The sequence below is a fragment of the Ochotona curzoniae genome, unplaced genomic scaffold (genome assembly GCF_017591425.1).
Source record: "Ochotona curzoniae isolate NIBS_2020 unplaced genomic scaffold, NIBS_Ocur_1.0 contig_2699, whole genome shotgun sequence".
NCBI lineage: Eukaryota > Metazoa > Chordata > Mammalia > Lagomorpha > Ochotonidae > Ochotona > Ochotona curzoniae.
The window spans coordinates 523931-542145 of NW_024465561.1; the positions used below are offsets into that span (position 1 = coordinate 523931).

Genomic DNA, 18215 nt, shown 5'->3' on the forward strand with positions numbered 1-18215 from the left:
GGCGGCCAGCACCAGACCTGCAACTGGAGCAGGAGACACCGCGGGCAGCAGGGGTTTCTAAAATTGCTATTCTTGGCCTGAGTCCCTCTCCTGCCTCAAGTCCAATGTTCACTGACCAGAGGACACCAATTTCCGTGGCCAACCACACCCACCCGTCACATTTCCAGCCCCACAGTAATCCAATTATGTGTTGAAGTGCAAACGTGTGTGTGTCATAGTATACACTGGTTTTAAGGACGATCCTTGTTTCAGATCACTCCTATAAAAAATATAAACACTTGAGCCCTTCTGAATCATGCAACCAGGAAGCCTTAGCACAGGACCACAGTTGTACAAGTTTCTCAACTGTCTCACCTTAAAGCTGTTTGGGCATGGGCCCGGTATAATGGCCTAGCATCTAAAATCCTCATCTTGAACGTGCTGGGATCCCCTAAGGGCGCCAGTTCTAATTCTGACAGCTCCACTTCCTATCCAGCTCCCTGCTTGTGGCCTAGCAAAAGAGTCGAGGACAGCCCAAAGCCTTGGGACCCTGCACCCGCATGGGAGACTTGGATGAGGTTCCTAGCTCCTGGCTTCAGCTGGCGCAGCACCGGCCATTGCAGTCACTTGGGGAGTGGGTCATCGGACAGAAGATCTTCCTCACTGTCTCTCCTCCTCTCTGTATATCTGTCTTTGCAATAAAAATAAATCTTTTTAAAAATTTTTTAAAAACAAACCTTTGGTCATTTCAGTACAAGGTGCTTGCTAAATGATGAACCCTCTCAGTGGCCCTGGTCATTTTCTTGCTTCTTTCTTTCATTCTTTTTAAATTTCTTTCTATTTTTTTATTCTTTTCTTTAAAGCAAATATTTAATTAGAGTCTGGTGCAGCAGCCAAGCAGATATTGAATTCAGCTCGCATCTGCAGTGATCCCAAATGGGCACCAGTTCTAATCCCAGTGGCCCCACTTCCCATCCAGCTCCCTGCTTGTGACCAGGGAAAGCAATGGACTATGACCCAAAGCCTTGTGACCCTGCAACCTGCGTGAGAGACTCAAAAGAGGCTCCTGGCTCCGGGCTCAGATCAGCTCAGCTCCAGCCATTGCAGCCGCCTGGGGAGTGAATCATCAGATGAAAGATCTTCCTCTCTGTCTACTTGACTTTCCAATAAAAAATAAAGGAATAATAATAATAAAGGAATCTTTGAAAAACAATGTTCATGTATTTTTATTGAAAAGTCAGATTTACAGAGAGCAGGAGAGACAGAGAGTAAGATCTTCTGTCCAATGATTCACTCCCCAAGTGGCTGCGAGGACCAGAAATTATCTGATCTGAAGCCTGGAGCCAGGAGCCTCTTCCGGGTCTCCCACACAGGTGCAGGGTCCCAAGGCTTTTGGCCGTCCTCCACTGCTGCCGCAGGCCACAAGCAGGGAGCTGGATGGGAAATGGAGCAGCCGGGATACAAACTGGGACCCATGTGGGATCCCAGCACATGCAAGGCAAGAATTTAGCAACTGGGCTACTACACCGGCCCCGACTCCCTGCTTTTTTTTTTTTTTTTTTTCCCATTGGAAAGTCAAATTTACAGAGAAAGAGATATAGAAAAAAAGATCTGTCCCCTGGTTCATGCCCCAAGTGGCTGCATGGGTTGGAACTGAGCCAATCTGTAAGCAGAAGCCAGGAGCTTCATCTGGGTCTCCCACACGGGTGCAGGGTCCTAAGGCTTTGGGTCATCCTCCAGTGTTTCTCAGGCTACAATCAGGGAGCTGGATGGAAAGCGGAGCAGCCAGGATACAAGCTGGAGCCCATTAGGATCCTGGGTGATGCAAGGCGAGGATTTAGCCACTGAGCCATCATGCTGGACCTCGCCACTTTCTTTTTTAGAGTGCAGGTACGTAGCTTAGTGGCTGACTTCACCTTGCACATGCCGCGAATCCATATGAGCAACAGTTTGGATCCCAGCTACGCCACCTCCCATGCGGCTCACTCTGCTGGGCGGGCTCCACGGGCCTCTCCCTTGGAATTGTGGGCAGTGTCCCCATCGCTGGCCATAGCCAATCACCACGGAGCTTCTGTTCGCACCAGGTCCTGCGGGCAAGCCCACCTCCTGGGAGCAGCTCCTGTGGCACCACACACGTTAAAACACCACCTACAACGCCAGCGTCCCCTGTGGACACCACGTCCAAGCTGTTCCACTTCTCATTTTGCCCCCAGCTCTCGGCCTGGGGAAAGCTCTGAATCTTTCAGAGCTCCTGTCCCCTGTAGGAGACAGCAGGACACCTGGCTGGTGTGAAGCCCTAAGCAGCTGAGACCCTGTGAGAAAGCTCCCTGAGCTTGGGGCTAAGGTCCCGAGGCAGCTGGAGGGAAAAGCAAGGACACAGGAACTCCCTCGTCCTCTGGCTCTGATGGCAGATCCCACAGGCTGTTCATGATCAGCCGCATGCTAGAAGGACGTGCTGCATTTGACTCCCTGCTGTGTAAGCACCTGAACCACATCCTATTCAGACCACCCCCCCTTCAGTCTTTGAAAGGCTTTGCTGGTAATAACCTTTGGCTGTTGACCACCAGTCAGCAGTCCGTGTGTGGGGGGGGATGATTGGCTCCTGCACCAAGTGCCTCGCTGCTGGGCAGTGAGCAGGCGCCTCCTGGCGAGACACGCTGGGAGCTGTGGCTGTTGCAGCCGCCTGGCAGTGGTTCAGCAGAGAGCAGCGTGCTCTCTCTAACTGTGATTTTCAAATTTATAAAAATAAATATATTTAAAAAGCACAGATGTTGTGCTGGCCCTGAGTGCCAGCCTCCCTATGGGTGACAGTTTGTTTCCCAGCAGCTCCATTTCCAGATCCAGCTCCCTGTTTGTGACCTGGGAAAGCAGAGGAGGATGGCCCAAATCCTTGAGACCCTGTACCCACATGGGAGACCCAGAAGAGCCTCCTGGCTACTGACTTCAGACTAGCTCAGCTCGGGCTGTTTCAACAATCTGGGAAGTGAACTATCTGATGGAAGTCCTTCTCTCTCTGTGTGTGAGTATGTGTAAGTGTGATTTTCAAATTAATAAAAACACAACTTTGGCAAAACAAACAAACAAACAGCACAGAGGGTATGATGTCAGAACAGCTTAACCCTCCAGCCTGGGGTGCCAGCATCCATACGGGTGGTGGTTTGTATCCCACTGACTCCACTTCCACATAAGCTCCCTGGGAATGATCATGTGCAAGAGCCAAGAGGAATCACTATGAGTTTGGTTTGATCACCCAGAGTCCATGTGCTGGCCTGAGGTGCGGCCTCCTGGATGTCTATGCAGCCAGTGAGTTTATGTACAGCAAGGTGGAGAAGTCCCAATCATGCTTGCATGTGCCTCCACAGTGAACTGACACTTTTGTGATGGCAGTGAGCACCATGGAGGCCAGCTAGCCCAGGCAGGATGCATTCATGGCATATAAAAGGGACCTGGAGAGTAACTAACCAGCAAGAGAGAAGCTCTCCACTTTGTTGAAAACAGGGAGACCTCGGTGGCAGCACCTGGCAGTTCATGTGAGAGCCAGGGCTGAGGGCAGGACTGACTAGGAAGCTGCACCCACTGGTATCTGTTGCCTGCCTGGGGTGGGGTGGGGGGTGCAGACTGAACCCAGCATTTTACCAGCTGGCACACACAAGCACAAGGTCTGAGGACCTGCTAGTTGAGGTTTCTCAGGTGGCTCCCCAACTAGACCACTGCACATGATTCCTGCCTGACCCCTAGAAAAATCACAGAGCCATGTGGTCTGACGCTGTAACACATATTCAGTCCTGGGCCATCTCAATTGCTGACCCTTTTGCAAGAATGGAGAACTTACCCACCTGCGCATCAAAGGAAAGATGGCCAACTCATGTACGTCAACAAAACTTCAAGTACCTCTTCCAAAGATGGAAGGTGGGACAGGTGGAACAGCATTCCAGTCCAGGCTCTACAACGAGCACCTAGACCCGGAGGCACAAAGAGACAGAAAGGCACAGCCAACAGGAATTTTTCACCTCTTGTTTTCAAAACCCACAACATAGCAGAAAAGCCAAGGCCACTCCTGTCATAACCAGGGAACACTCTTCCCCACACTGGGGTCTTCAAGGTGACACCAAAGGCCCGCTCTATCTTCAGGAGATGACGCAGTCTCACAGCAAGTACTCCTATCCCCTCACAGACACAGGTGGGAAAAACGGAAACATTCATCTCACCCACTTCCCTCCAACCCAGACAAGCTGCACCCAAGTCAGAGGCCCCTCTGTTTGCAGCCCCCTCATGTTTGTATCCAATCGCAACATAAATTTAATAAAGAGAAAGAAATGAAAGGACATCCGTGGCCAACGGGAGGACGTCTGACACAACCTCAGGCCCATCTGCTAGAATCAAGTGACATAACTTTTTTTTTTTTTAAATCAGAAAGTCAGATATACAGAGAGCAAGAGAGACAGAGAGGAAGATCTTCAGTGCTTTGATTCACTCCCTAAGGGGCTGCAGCGGGCTGGAGCTGAGCTAATCTGAAACCAGGAGCCAGGAGCGTCTTTCAGGTCTCCCATGTGGGTGCAGGGTCCCAAGGCTTTGGGCCATCCTCCTCTGCTTTCCCAGGTCACAAACAGGGAGCTGGATGGGGAGTGGGGCTGCTAGGATTAGAACCAGTGCCCATATGGGATAGTTGCACATGCAAGGCAAGGACTTTAGCTGCTAGGCCACGCCGCCGGACCCCTGAGATAACTCTTAAAGTTGCCCAGTTTTCAGCACAGCAACCTGTTGGCACCTGACGGTACTGAAGCATCAACTGCCTCTTGTTGGAACCTATAAAACAAGTTCTAGAAGATCCGACCTAGGAGAGGAGGGTCTGGAGCACAAACGTGGAGCACCATGCTAAGGGCAGCAGCAGCGGGGACAGGAAGGGAAGAGTCAGGGAGGGGCCGAGGCCACAGTGGGTCTCCTCCAGGGACCAGAAGTCCCAAACATGGCCAGATGGCCCGTCGGCTTCAACAACTGCACTGGGTGTATTAACCAGGGCCTGGCCATGGGCCAAGACCAGTGAGCAAATATCCACACAGCACTGGAGCGTGCTTTCCTCCTTGACACGCACAGGCGGCATTCAGGAGACGGCAAGGCCTGCTGAGGACAGATAATCACCCACAGCATATGGCAAAGGGACATGAGCCTTGCTTCAGGCAGCACTGGCACCTTGGGGAAGGTCACTCACCCGGAAGGACAGCAAGAGGACAAGAGGCACCTGAGCAAGGGACATGCAGCAGCAGAGAAAGCAGCACAAATAACTGTGACATGGGAAGTTCACAAAATGACCCCCATGAGCCCAGTGCAGTAGCTTGGTGGCTAAAGTTCTTGCCTTGTATGCACATGTATCCCATAGGAGCGCTGCTTCTAATCCCAGCAGCCCCGCTTCCCTTCCAGCTCCCTGCTTGTGCCCTGGGAAAGCAATCAAGGATGGCCCAAAGCCTTTGGGACCCTGCACCCAGGTGGGAGATCCAGAGGAGGTTCCTGGCTCCTGGCTTCAGACTGGCTCAGCTCCAGCCGTTGCGATCACTTCAGTAGTGGATCATTGGACAGCGGGCCTTCCCCTCTGTCCTCCTCTCTGTTTATCTGATTTTCCAATAAAAATAAATAAATCTATTAAAAAGGGGAGGGGGAAGAAAAAATAAAACGACCCCAACGCCCCAGCCCAGGAGACACGACAAAATCACCATGCTGGACCAGAGCCCACGAGTCCAACAGCGAGCCTGGGCCAGAGACGCCCAAGACGGGGGCCTGTGGACCCAGAGGCTCCAGATGGACCCATGGCCTCTCCGGGGAAACCGAGTCACAATACACCCGACTCCCCTCGCCCACCCAGAAGAGGAACTAAAACAAACAGTCCTTGGGCATTGGTAGGGCAAGGCCTGCGGACGCCCAGGGCAGTGACCACCCCCACGTCCTTGGTCTCCCCATGAACCCTCGTCACCCGGGTCGGCCGCCTCCTGGGCTGCTTCCTATGCCAAAGAGAGGAACAGCCCCAGGGCATGATTGGCACACATATTTTACCAACATTCCTCCAGCAAATTATTTCAGATACCCTCTCAGGTTGCTTCGGAGGGACACTGGACTCTCATTCCTGGGGGAAAGACCTCCACAGGCCTCTGCCCCGGGAGTCCCCAGCCATTGCCATCATCGCCATGCCCTGTGGACATGTTTCTCTCTCTCCAACCCCCGCCACTCCAGGAGTCCCATCTTTGCTTATTCTCTGGCGGCTTATCCAGGCTGACCCAGGGTGGCCCAAGGTCTGCAGATCAGCCCTGACTCCTGGGGATTCTACGGGGTTCCCTGGCTCCCAGGGCCATGCCGCAGGCAATCCTGGCACACCCAAAGTGGGGCTGCCCTCCTACTGCTAATTGGCCTTGGCAGGCAGTACGTGGTGCTCAAGACCAGCTCTACGCATGCCATTCCCACAGGCGTCCACCTGCATTCAGGGCCCAGGCCTGCAGCCAGAATAGCACAGCAGCTAGGCCTCCACCAGGGGCAGCACCATCCCATGGGGCCCGGTTCCTATCCTGGCTGCTCCACTTCCCATCCAGCTCCCTGTCCAGGACCTGGGAAAGCAGCAGAAGAACTCAAGTCCCTGGGACCCTGCACCCACGTGGGAGGCCCAGGAGGAAGTCTTGTTTCAGACCAGCCCAATACTGACGACAGTGACATCTGGGAAGTGAATCAGCTACTGGAAGATCTACCTCTCTCTCTCTCTCTCTCTCTCTCTCTCTGTTATTTTGATTTTCAAGTAAAATAAACTAATCTCTAAATATAATAAAGGGCCGCAGTCTACACCAGGCTTTATTTATTTCTCAAATAAGCTTATTGGAAAAACGAGAGAGATCCTCTGTCGGCCAGTTCTCTCCCCAGATGCTCACAGCAGCCAGAGCTGGGCTAGACCTGAGCCAGGAGTCAGCAGCTCCATCAGGGCCTCCCATGTGGGTGGCAGGACCACGTCCGGGCTGTCCTCCTGGGCGCTGCCAGGCCCCCTAGAGCAAGCTGGACCCGGGCAGAGAAGCCAGGACTGAGTTGGTGTTCCAATATGGGGTGCTGACAAGAGACCACGGAACCCCTCAACCCCCACACAGGCTTGTAAGGTGTAACAGTGTGAGGCTGGAGTGGTCTTGGTGCCAGGCCGGCCTGCCCCCTCAGGGTAGGCCCTGTGTGAGTGTGTGGGCAGGGCAGAGTGCAGCAGCCCCACTGGCCCGGACCCTGAGTCTGTTGGGACAACGTAGTGTGGCCAGGCTGTGCTGCTCACACTGCGGGTTCCTCCTGTGGGTGGAGTTCATGTGTCCTAATCACCTTTCTTGGAGTTTCTGTTCCAAGAAGAAGCATAATGAGTGAATTCTGGATTTGGGGTTTCCGTCTCACAGCTCCTGAAGTTGAAGGACCCCATAAGGGCTTGAAGGACCCACACTCACTGGCTCTTGGCATAGCAATGTCCCTCCCAGTGTAGCCTAACTGGGGACATATCAGTCCATCAGCATGGGGTATCCCACTTTGAACAGGGCCGTGACCAAACTTGGTCCTGCAGCCTGGAAAGCAGCGCCCCTGCCCCTGACCCACAGCCCACTTCTAGAGAGGTGGCTAGAGGCAGTCCTCACTGGATGGGGTCAACCTACCTGCCCTATTGGTGACTGTCCAAGCGATAACCCCTTGTTCTGGAAGCACTGACATGACCAAGAGTGATTTTAGAACATTCTAGGCCTAATGACTCGTCCTGTGGGTACTGTGTGAAGATCCAACAGAAAGAAGAATAAGGCCAACATGGGCAACCCCTAGCCCAGCTAAGCCGTCAAACCCATCGTACCCCAATTCCAGTCCTCCACTCACCAGAACAGAAACAGTCCAAACCAGCCTGGCAGGCACCCCATGCTGGCTTTAACTTGTGCCTGTGTATGCAAGGGCTGACCACTCCCAACTGCTCCCGGCCCTGGTTCTCACGCTCACTTGCAGAGCTGTGGCCTAGCAGGGGTGTTCCCCACGTTGCCTTACCAGCCCTGCTCCCACCATTGCATCTCACATGAGCCAGCGCCCCAGTCCTGGCACTCACTGCATGGTACTGTGACCTAGCCCAACTTGCCCACAACAATGCTGGCTCTCACCTCTGGGTGTTACAGCGCAGTCTTGCCAGAAAAAACTCAGACCCAGCTCTCATGTGACCACTGGAGGACGCCACCTGGCCCAGCCTGTCCTACACCCATTCAGGTTCTGACATGAGGATGTGTGGTTCATTCTGGGCTGATCCTGCTGCTGCTGTGAGGAGTGGATGCAGTCTCCACACCAGGCTCTTCCAACACTTCATGGAAAACACGTCCTACGAAAGCCTGTGCAAGGATCCCACAGGTCTGGGCGCCAAATAAACACCTCCTCATCCCAATTCCCCAGGAGCTTCAAAATGATTAATTCATTTGTAAGGCAGAGGGATAGAAGGTGGGGAAAACAGAGAAAGATGTTCCAGGTGCTGGCTCACTCCCTGATGGCAGCCACAGGCCCAGGCACGGGCAGGGCCTCCATCTGGCTTGCCCCCATGAGGGACAGGGGACCCAGGTACTTGAGCCATCCTCGGTGGCCATCCCAGGGGCACAGGTAGGGAGCTGGACCAGAGCACAGCAGGCAGTGCTCACACTGGTACTGCAGTCCAGGATGGCAGAGCCAGCCGTGCCCCAATGCCAGCCCTGAGCTCAAGCTCTCTGAATGCCTTGTGCACTTTGGAGGGCGGGAGTGGTTCCTACTCTTAATACATAGAGATTGTGATGTAACTCACAGAGCAGAAAATTCACAGTTGACAGTAGGCAACACAAAGGAAGTAGGCGTGTCCTGTGAGGTACATGTATTTACTGAGTTCCCCTGCTGGCTCCCCGGGGTCAGCACACAGCTTGGTGCCAGGGTGGGGTAAGCCCTAGGATCCAGTGCGGGGGGTTGCGACCCACTCGGTGTCATGGACCTCCTCATTTACATCTGCATGGGAGAGGCCTCTGGGACACGGCCAGCATGAGCTCACGCTTTAGGAGCAGGGATGGGCCTTGACACCGGCTCATTTGGCTCACTCATCAGTCTGTTGTAGGGATCCATCAGAAGCTGGCTTCCCCACTGAGTGTGTAGAAGCCACTGGGGCATGAGGAAAGTCATCAGGCTAATCTGGAGAGGACAGGAGCCGGGTCAGCTCTTTGTGCTGCGCCTCCTCGGCCTCTCCCCTCCTCTGGACCACTCCCCTTCCACCTGGCCAAAAAACATCACCACCCGCCACCTGCCACCCGCCACACTGCGGCACCTGCAGGGCATGGCTCAGGCAGCCAGAGACGTCAGACGACAGGCCCACAGTGTCCAGCGCCTCCCGGGCAAAGTCTTCAGACCGCATGACCAGGGGCCCGGGTGGGAGGTTATTGGCCATGTTTGTGGAGACAAAAGCAGGAGTCACGTTCTACAGGAATGGAAGAGGGGAAGCCAGGGGCCGTGTTCATTCCCCGTGCCGTACACCTTCCTGCCCAGACACCAGAGACACTCCAGTGCAAGACCCTTCCCAACACCCTGCTTCCCTCAGGACACAGAGCCTGTGGGAATCCCCTGGGAACCCCTCTCTCATTCACCCCCTCGCACCCCTTTCTTTGACAGCCCCCTCACCCCTCCAAGTCCGCACCTGCACGGTGATGCCATAGGGGCGGTACTCTGTGGCCAAGGCGTTGGAGAAGCTTCGCACGAAGGCCTGAGCAGGAGGACAGGGACGGTGCCAGGAGCCAGAGCCTCCCCCAGGGCGGGGGCAGGGATGGCCTGCCAGCCCACCCTGGCCCTAGCCCTGCCTGCTCCTAGGACACTGTGTGACTACCGAGGCCAGCACCTCCCCTGCCTGCCTGAGGCCCCTGTGTCCCACACCTCCACTCCTCCGTGCACCTGCTCTCAGCCCCCAGCAGGACCCGCTCCCATCCATGTCTTCCCAGCACTCCAGTCACCTCTTCTCTCTCATAACACTAAGAAACCCAGGCTGGGCCACACCATCACCTTGGACGCAGAATACATGATAAAGAATGGGATGCTCCGCAAGCTGGCCACCGAGGAGAGGTTGATGATGACGCCTCTGTGCCTGCGTGGGGAGCAGCAGCCAGTGGGGACAGGGGAGGGCACCCCAACTCTGCAAAAACACAGGTGGAACCTGTGCGTGGGGGCAGGGACGTAGCCCAGGAAAGGTCCTCATTCCTACCTGGTGACCATGCGGGGCAGGATGATGCGGGTCATCTGTGGACAAGGGCGGCAGAGGCTTGTCCCAGCCCTCCTCCCCAACCCTCCTCCCCAACCCTCCTCCCCAGCCCTCCTCCCCAACCCTCCTCCCCAACCCTCCTCCCCAGCCCTCCGCCCCAGCCCTCCTCCCAAACCCTCCTCCCCAGCCCTCCTCCCCAACCCTCCTCCCCAGCCCTCGCCCCAACCCTCCTCCCCAACCCTCCTCCCCAGCCCTCCTCCCCAACCCTCCTCCCCAACTCTCCTCCCCAACCCTCCTCCCCAGCCCTCCTCTCCAGGCCTCCTCCCCAACCCTCCTCCCCAACCCTCCTCCCCAACCCTCCTTCCCAGCCCTCCTCCCCAACCCTCCCCAACTCTCCTCCCCAGCCCTCCTCCCCAACCCTCCTCCCCAGCCCTCTGCCCCTCGTGCTGCCCGGGCCCGGCCCCCTTACCTGGATCACTGACATGATGTTGCAGTTCACCAGGTCCGTCATGCTCTGAAGCAGAAGACAGGAGAGGAGAGCAGCTCACCCCTCCCTGCGCAGGCCCCCGGGCTCCCACCTGTGCTCAGTCTGGCCTCAAGCAGCTACTGCAACAGCCAGCACCCATGTCCCGTAAAAGAGCACCCACTGGGACAAAAGGCGCAGGCGCCTGCTCACCCTCAGCTCTGCTTCTGGAACCTTCCCCTTCCTGGCTCCTTGCCCATGAGCTAGCCTCACAAACACTCAGGGAACAACAGATTTGAAGTCAGGACCAACATTTGACACAGTTGGATAACCCTCCCCTGTAGCACCAGCTTTCCTTATTGGCAACTCTTGGTGTCCAGGAAGCTCCAGTTCAAAATATCTCCCTGCTTATGGTCTGAGGAAACAACAGAGTACGGCCTGTGGCCCTGGGCTCCTGTACCCACGGGGAGACCCGCAGAACGCTGGGCCCGATCCCGCCTTCCTGCTCCAGCTCCGGCCGCCTTGGCCATTTGCAGCGCCAGCCAGCACATGGAAGATACTATCTCTTTCCACTCTTAAAAAAAATACATCTTTACTTTAAAAACAGAAAAAGTTGAGGTTCCTTGAGAACACATAACCCTGGAAGGACCTGCTAATTTGTTCACAATATATATGTCTTATTAATTTTTCAATATTTTATATTCTCCCCTAACCCATTGCATTTTATTTTTGAAAGGCATAGTTACAAACAGGAGGAAAGATGAAGAGCTGTCCCTTCACTAAGTCACTCCCAAATGGCCACAACAGATCGGAAGTGGAGCACCCAGGGTGTGAACCGGCAGCCATGGAGAAGGCCGGGACCCAGGCAGTGGTTTAACCTACTATGCCAGGTGCTGGCCCTTCATGAATTTCTTTGAGTAACACACACATGCCTGAATTTGTAAAAATGTTCTCATCAAAATAAACATTTGTGTAAGTTATTCATTTCTGTGATACACTGGGAAAGGAGAAAGAGACAGAAAGAGAACTTTTGTCTTCTGAGTCACTCCCCATACGGCTAGAACGGGTGCGATAGACCAGACATAGGCAGGAACATGGGTGGCCAGGGTCCAGGCGCCAGGGCTCCTCTTTCGTTGCTTTCCTAGCTGCATCAGAGCGAGTCAAAACAAGAAGCTGGGACTGAAACGTGCTCCCTCTGGGATGGTGGCCCTGCCAAGTGGCGGCTCAGCCTGCAGCAGCACTCCTGCACCGTATTTCCCATTTACAACAAAGATTGCTTCCTTTAGATCAAGATCCTTGGCAGCAAGGACGATCCTCGGTTGGTGCACGTCCATACACTCCCCACGGTCCTCTCAGGGCTGATGCCAGAAGCTGGGTCCCGTCCAGGTGCCACACATTCCTGGCATGGGACCTATTACCCCTCATCTGGTACTGTATGAGTGGAGATGCAATGGAGCCTTTTCCACAGACAGTGCCATGCAGGTTGGTTGAGTGCCCACACAGAGAAGAACAAAGGAGACCCCAACAAACAACGTTCCGGAGAGCTTGAAGTAGCCACACGCTCGAGTAGCAGCATTGGTTCTTGTATTCAACAAATATCTTAAAAATCAATTCATTCAGTCACTAACTAGAGGCAGAAAAGTTGACAAACAAGAAGGAGAGACAGCAACCGAGATCCGTTTCACTGGTCCCTGCAGTCCCAGCAGTGGCTAAGATGGGAGCTCAGCCCAGCTCTCCCCTGCAGGTGGCTAAACCCAAGGTCAGCAGCCAGAGCTGGGCTAGAACCCACACACTCCGATTGGGGAGGGCACGTGGGTGTCTGAAGCACGAGGCCCATGGACCTACCCCCCCGGGGATATTCTGTAAAGCCGGCACCACAGGGCAGGGAAGGTGGTGAAGGGCTGCCATGGGCAGTGGGCAGCAGCACAGCAGGCACCTGCCAGCAGCCGCGAGGTGCCTGCGTTCCGACAGAGGGCAGCACAGAGTCGGCGAGCAGTGCAGGCCTCCCAGCAAGGCTTCACTTACTTGTCCAGGGTCCTTGCACTCCAGAAGCCTCTTCAGCTTGCTGTCTGCATAAACCATGCCCACGTTGTTCACTAGGTGGGGAGAGGACAGAGGGGTCAGCGGACAGCGCCGGTGGCCGCAGACAGGGGAGCAGGCAGGGGAGGGCGAGCCGGCCTGGCTGCGCACCCAGCACTCCTATGTCCAGGTCCTGCAGTCCTGCCTCGATGTCCGCATAGATCTCCATGCCCCGGGTGAAGTCAGCCTGGATGACTCGAGTCTGCCGGCCATGCAGCCGCTCTGGCAAGGGGTAAGCGAGAAGGCCAGGCCCTCAGCTGGCCACAGCCTGAACACTGGCCCCGCTGGCCTCCAGCCCTGCCCGGCCCCGGGGAGACCCTGGCTCTCACCAATCTCCTTGGCCTCCTGCTCCAACTTGCTCAGGCTCCGACTGATGAGCACCACGTTGAGACCTCTCCTGGCCAGCTGTGCAGGGGTGCAGGGGTGCAGGGAGCAGGGTCACCCACTTACTCCTCCTGCCTGCTGCTGGCCACCACAATCCAGGCTCCCGCAGCAGAGGGGAGTGCAGGGCCAGGCAGCAGCCAGAGGCACAGCTGCAGGAGAGCCAGCCCATGGCCCTGAGCCGCAGCCCAGGCACAGCAGGGCTCCTGGACACTGTGAGCTCAGAGGGGACCCACCCTGCCATCCCAGGCAAGGCTTTCTCAGGCAGGGAAAGCAATGAGAGGCAGAGAGAGAGGAAGAGAGAGGCAAGAGGGAGAGCCAGTTGTATCTTGTATCTTGTGCTTCCCTCCTCCATGGCCAGGAGCCCTGGGCTGGGCCAGGCAGGGCCAGAGCCAGGAGTCCCTGCTGCTCTCCCCGCAGGTGCCCCAGGCCATGCTCCCTGCCTCCCCAGGGCCATTAGCAGGGATGGGGAAGGGGGAGGTGGGTCTAGAAGGCACACCCTGACATAGGATGTTAGTGTCACAAGCGTCAACTTAAGCTGTGTCACCACCGCACTGGTCCCAAGCACTTGCTATTTGCTGAGTTAATAATTAATTTCGGCCTGGCATGAAAGCATAGTGGCTAAGGTCCTTGCCTTTCATGTGCTGGGATCCCATATGGGTGCCAGTTATTATCTCAGCGGCTCCACTTCCCATCCAGCTCCCTGCCTGTGGCCTGGGAATGCACTCCAGGATGGCCCAAAGCCTTGGGACCCTGCACCTGTGTGGGAGACCCGGAAGAGGCTCCTGGGTTCAGATCGTCGCAGCACCAGCCATGGCGGTCACTTGGGGAGTGAACCATCGGACGGAAGATATACCTCTCTGTCTCTCCTCCACTCTGTATATCTGACTTTCCAAGAATAAATAAATCTTAAAAAAAAAAATTGTAATGAATGAATTCGAAGCATGCCCCACATCAGGGACCTGGGGTGGGTGGGAGGCTGTGGGGCTTCTCCCTGTACCCCAGATACATGAAAAAAACAATGTGGAAAATATAGTCATACCCACTTTCCTGTAGCCCTTGAACCTTTTCCCCTAATATACTATGTAAAGATTGTCAAAAACAAATAAAAATAAATAATGAATGAGTTCCCCACCTGTCTCTCTCTCTCTCTTTCAAGTAAGCCTGAGTTGGCACGTTAGGTCTCTGCCTGTCCTCAGCTGCAGTCTCCCATACGGGACAGGTTCAATTCCCAGCTGCTCCACTTCCCTTCCAGCTCTCTGCAGAGGACGGCCCAAAGCCTTATGCCCTTATATCCACAGAGTCGGAGGGACGAGGGGAGGCGGGGGTTCGCCTGCCGCCGGCCACGGGCTCATCTCTCTCTCTCTCTCTCTCTCTCTCTCTCTCTCTCTCTGTGTGTAACTCTGCCTTTCAAATGAAAACATAAATAATAAATCTTTCAAAAATAAAGTTAATAGAAGATGCGAGCGACAGACACGGCTCTGGGTCTCCCACAGGAGCAGGCAGAGGCCAAGTGCTGGGTCGATGGTTTGCTGCCCCGTCGGCTGCATCAGTGCTGGGACTGGAACCGATACCCACGATGGGGGCTCCACCTCTGCCCGTCAGCCACAGCCCGGCAGGGTCTTTATGTTTTCCACATGGACTGGTTTATTTGAAAGGCAGAGTTTGCCCTGAGAAAGCGAGAGTTGGAGAAGTTTCGCCTCACGCCCGGCTGGCTGCTGTGGCCACAGCCGGGCTGCTGGGAAGCCAGAGCTTCCCCGGGTCTCCCAACAGTGCGCACTCTTTTACTTTCACTTCTTCCTCTTACTTTCACTTTTTCCGGGGCAGATCTGGAGGCCTCCTTGTCCATGCTGAAAAGAGGAGTCAGGACGACAATGGGCTCAAGAACGAGAGGCCGTGGGAGGCCAGGGGAGCACCGTGGGAGGGCAGCAGAGCCTGGCCCAGGTCTGTCCTCACACAGAGCAGAAGCCAAAGTCACTTCCAGCAGGGCAGCTCCTGACATCCAGACAGCCTGCAGCAGCACCCGCCACACACACCCAGGACACCCAGCCTGCTCACCTCGTGTGCATAAGCCTTGCCAATGCCCCCAGTGGCTCCAGTCACCACTAGAGGGGAGAGAAGATAAGCAGGTGGGCACAACCCAGGGAGCCTCCCACACTCAGCCTGGCCCTCCACCCTCCCTCCTGCCCTCCACCCTCCTTCCTTCCCTCCAGCCTCCCTCCTTCCCTCCAGCCTCCCTCCTGCCCCTCCACCCTCCCTCCTGCCCCTCCACCCTCCCTCCTGCCCCCCACCCTCCCTCCTGCCCCCCACCCTCCCTCCTGCCCCTCCAGCCTCCCTCCTGCCCCTCCAGCCTCCATCCTGCCCCTCCAGCCTCCATCCTGCCCCTCCAGCCTCCATCCTGTCCCTCCAGCCTCCCTCCTGCCGCTCCAGCTTTCCTGACACCCACCTTCCCTCCTCCTGCCCTCAGCAGCCTCCATCTGACTGCTCCCTCACCCCTGCTCCCTCTCCTGCACAGGGGCCATCTCCCAGCCTTCACCTCTTCTTCCAGGAGTCTCCCCGTCCATGCCCCATTCAGGGTCCCTCACCTTCCTCCCGTCCTCACTCCTGTGTCCTCACACCCCCGGGCTTGGGACAATGCCCTCACTCTCACCTGCCCAGGCTCCCTGTGCGCGAAGCCACGGGGCACCACGGCGAACCTGGGGCAGCAGGTAGACGTACACTCCACGGGCCACCGCCCACACGACCTGCAGCAGCAGCCACACGCAGGTGACGGCCCCCAGCGCGCTCAGCACATCCCACCTGGACTCCATGGCGGCCAGCACCAGACCTGCAACTGGAGCAGGAAACACCGCGGGCAGCAGGGTTTATCTGAGCTCTCCCTCTCTGTCTCAGGCCCTCCCTGGCCACAAGTCCAATGTTCACAGCCCCAGCCCCCTCTATTCCCTCTAGCCAGCCACACCCACCTTCCCCACCTTTGCCACCTGCCTGCTGTCTCCCCTAGAGAGGATGGGGGTCCCTCCCCGTAGGCCCCCTCTAGACCGGTAGGAGGCCTCAGCGGGATGAGCACAGCACACCTGACCTGTCCCTCCCCCACTCCTCCTCCTCCCTCCCATAGACTATTTTCTGTGGGTTCTTTCCGCTGTTGTTAACGGTTCTCTTCCTTACAAAAGAGATAAAAACATGTGATTAAAAACTGAACCTAACATTTACTACTTAATCCTTTTGGTCTTGCAGGACTGGCGGCACCCCTGGTTTGTGGATCACAGGAATTCTAGTGACCATGAGCAGCGGACGAAGGTACCGCTGTGCCCGGCGACGACCAAGATGAGGCTGTGCCAAGACGAAGGGAATTCTTACCGCAATACCTCTGACCAGCCGTCAAATATTAACTTGGACTTGAGAACCGGTATCTTTGACTGACAAAATTGTGAACCAAGGCAACCAGAAAAAAAATATCCAGTTCCCATTTTCTCAAATTCACACGTTGGAGGCTGTTGCACCTGCCAGCACACACGAGAGCTGGGATTCAGGGCAGCCCAGGCAGGTGGTACCTAGCGGGTCAGAGGGGCAGGCCACCATGGGCCAGGCAAGCAGCCTGGCTGTTCATCTCAGACACGTGGTGATATCAGGGACAGACCCCGTGGGTGTGTGTGGTCCAGCCACGGAGGACACGCATCGTTAGGCTGGCTACCTCACTTACTTCTTCAGAGCACAGATGAGGATGCTGATGGTGTGTGGGACGTCACCCCCCGGCACTGAGCGCAAGTTCTCAGGCCCAGGGCAGGGGTCCCCAAGGTGAGACGGAGAGCTCTGAAGCCAGGATAGGCAAACCCTACGCCCTCATCAAGACGTGACGATGCGCTGCCTTCAGCAGTCCTTAGACTGGAGTCAGAAACCTCGGAGGGGGAAATGAAATGGGATAGGAAGGTAGGTAACCGGCTAACTCGGGAAGCCGCCCTCCTGGTGCTCTTCGTGAATCCCACCCACTTGGGACCCCCAGGATGCACTTCCTCTCACTGGGGCCTGGGACGAGACCATGAATCCCCTCCCCTTTCCCAGACCATAGCAAGACTGGTGACGCGGCGGGGCCGACTCCCTCCTCCCATGGACACAGACTGGAGGGCAGTGCTTGCTTCGGCAGCACGAGTACTAAAATCGCAACGATACAGAATGGCTGCCATAAAATTGCCCCCTCTCCCGCCTTCCCCCACTGGATCTACTTCACCCCTAAACATACCCCCACAAGGATGTGACTTCCTCTGCTTTTAAGTAACTTTAAAAAAAAAAGAAAGAAAGAAAATTCCAACGGATTCTGCTGGATACTGGTTGGAAAACGCTGGCCAAGGCTGTGCCCGGTGATTCCAGTGTGTTACTGAGACCAAAGCACAGTGCAGGGGCAAGTGGAGTGAACCGCTGAGCAGTCTTGCTGCAAATACATCAATTATTTTTACTTTTTTTTTTTAGATTTATTTATTTTTATTGCAAAGTCAGATATATATAGAGAAGAGACAGAGAGGAAGATCTTCCATCCGATGATTCACTCCCCAAGTGAGCGCAACTTTTCTTAAACTGTCACCAACCTAGGTTCCCAAACTCCCTCATCCCCTAACTCCCTCCCTCCCCTTGCCTGTCCAGCTAAGCCCTGGGTGCCCCTCTCCTATCATCCCTCCTACCTCAGGGGCCATGCAGGGTTAGAGTGTTGCTTCCAACTATCTCAACCAATGGGGAGCCCTGAGAGGGAACTCGGCTAAGGCCTGAGCCTCCTGCCAGCTTCTGCCGGGAGCTAGAGGAGGGCCCAAGCTGGAAGCCACTTGCCCCTGCCCAGGTCACCCAGATCTGCCCGCCTGTCAGTCAAAAGACCCCTTTCTCAGATGTCCCGCCACTCCCCTGGACCTGGGGGACTGGCCAGGTACCCACACTCTTTCCCAGCTCAGAAGCAGCCCAGCCCTGGGAGGGCATCTCTTCCTGCTGTGGACATACAGCAGGCTGTGACCAAAATATCTCTCTCTGACTCTCTCTTTCTCCTTCCCTCCGTTTCCCTCCCTCCTGGGGTCACCTCTCTGCTTGTTCTCTGCTTGTTTCCCCAGGTGA

The 18215-nt window shown here is 55.8% G+C and overlaps 1 protein-coding gene across 1 annotated transcript; it reads right to left on the minus strand.

Moving 5' to 3' along the window:
- Window positions 1–8835: 8835 nt before the first annotated feature.
- On the minus strand, window positions 8836–16083 carry LOC121153834 (very-long-chain 3-oxoacyl-CoA reductase-B-like). Its single transcript, XM_040976584.1, has 11 exons — window positions 15775–16083; window positions 15183–15229; window positions 13073–13148; window positions 12855–12965; window positions 12690–12760; window positions 10671–10715; window positions 10205–10239; window positions 10006–10087; window positions 9647–9712; window positions 9281–9430; window positions 8836–9147 (listed from the first exon to the last, which is right to left on the minus strand). The coding sequence occupies exons 1-11, from the start codon at window positions 15932–15934 to the stop codon at window positions 9007–9009; spliced, it is 984 nt and encodes a 327-aa protein (XP_040832518.1). The 5' UTR covers window positions 15935–16083; the 3' UTR covers window positions 8836–9006.
- Between the last annotated feature and the right edge of the window lie 2132 nt (window positions 16084–18215).

Bases quoted from the DNA above. Each gene is read 5' to 3' on its own strand.
- LOC121153834 (XM_040976584.1), bottom strand. From the start codon at position 15,934: ATGGAGTCCAGGTGGGATGTGCTGAGCGCGCTGGGGGCCGTCACCTGC. The intron at 10,716-12,689 runs GTAAGTGAAGCC...CTTCTGCTTCAG, and splicing joins AGTGCAAGGACCCTGGACAA to AGCATGACGGACCTGGTGAA. The intron at 10,088-10,204 runs GTAGGAATGAGG...CTCCCCACGCAG, and splicing joins CTGCCCCGCATGGTCACCAG to GCACAGAGGCGTCATCATCA.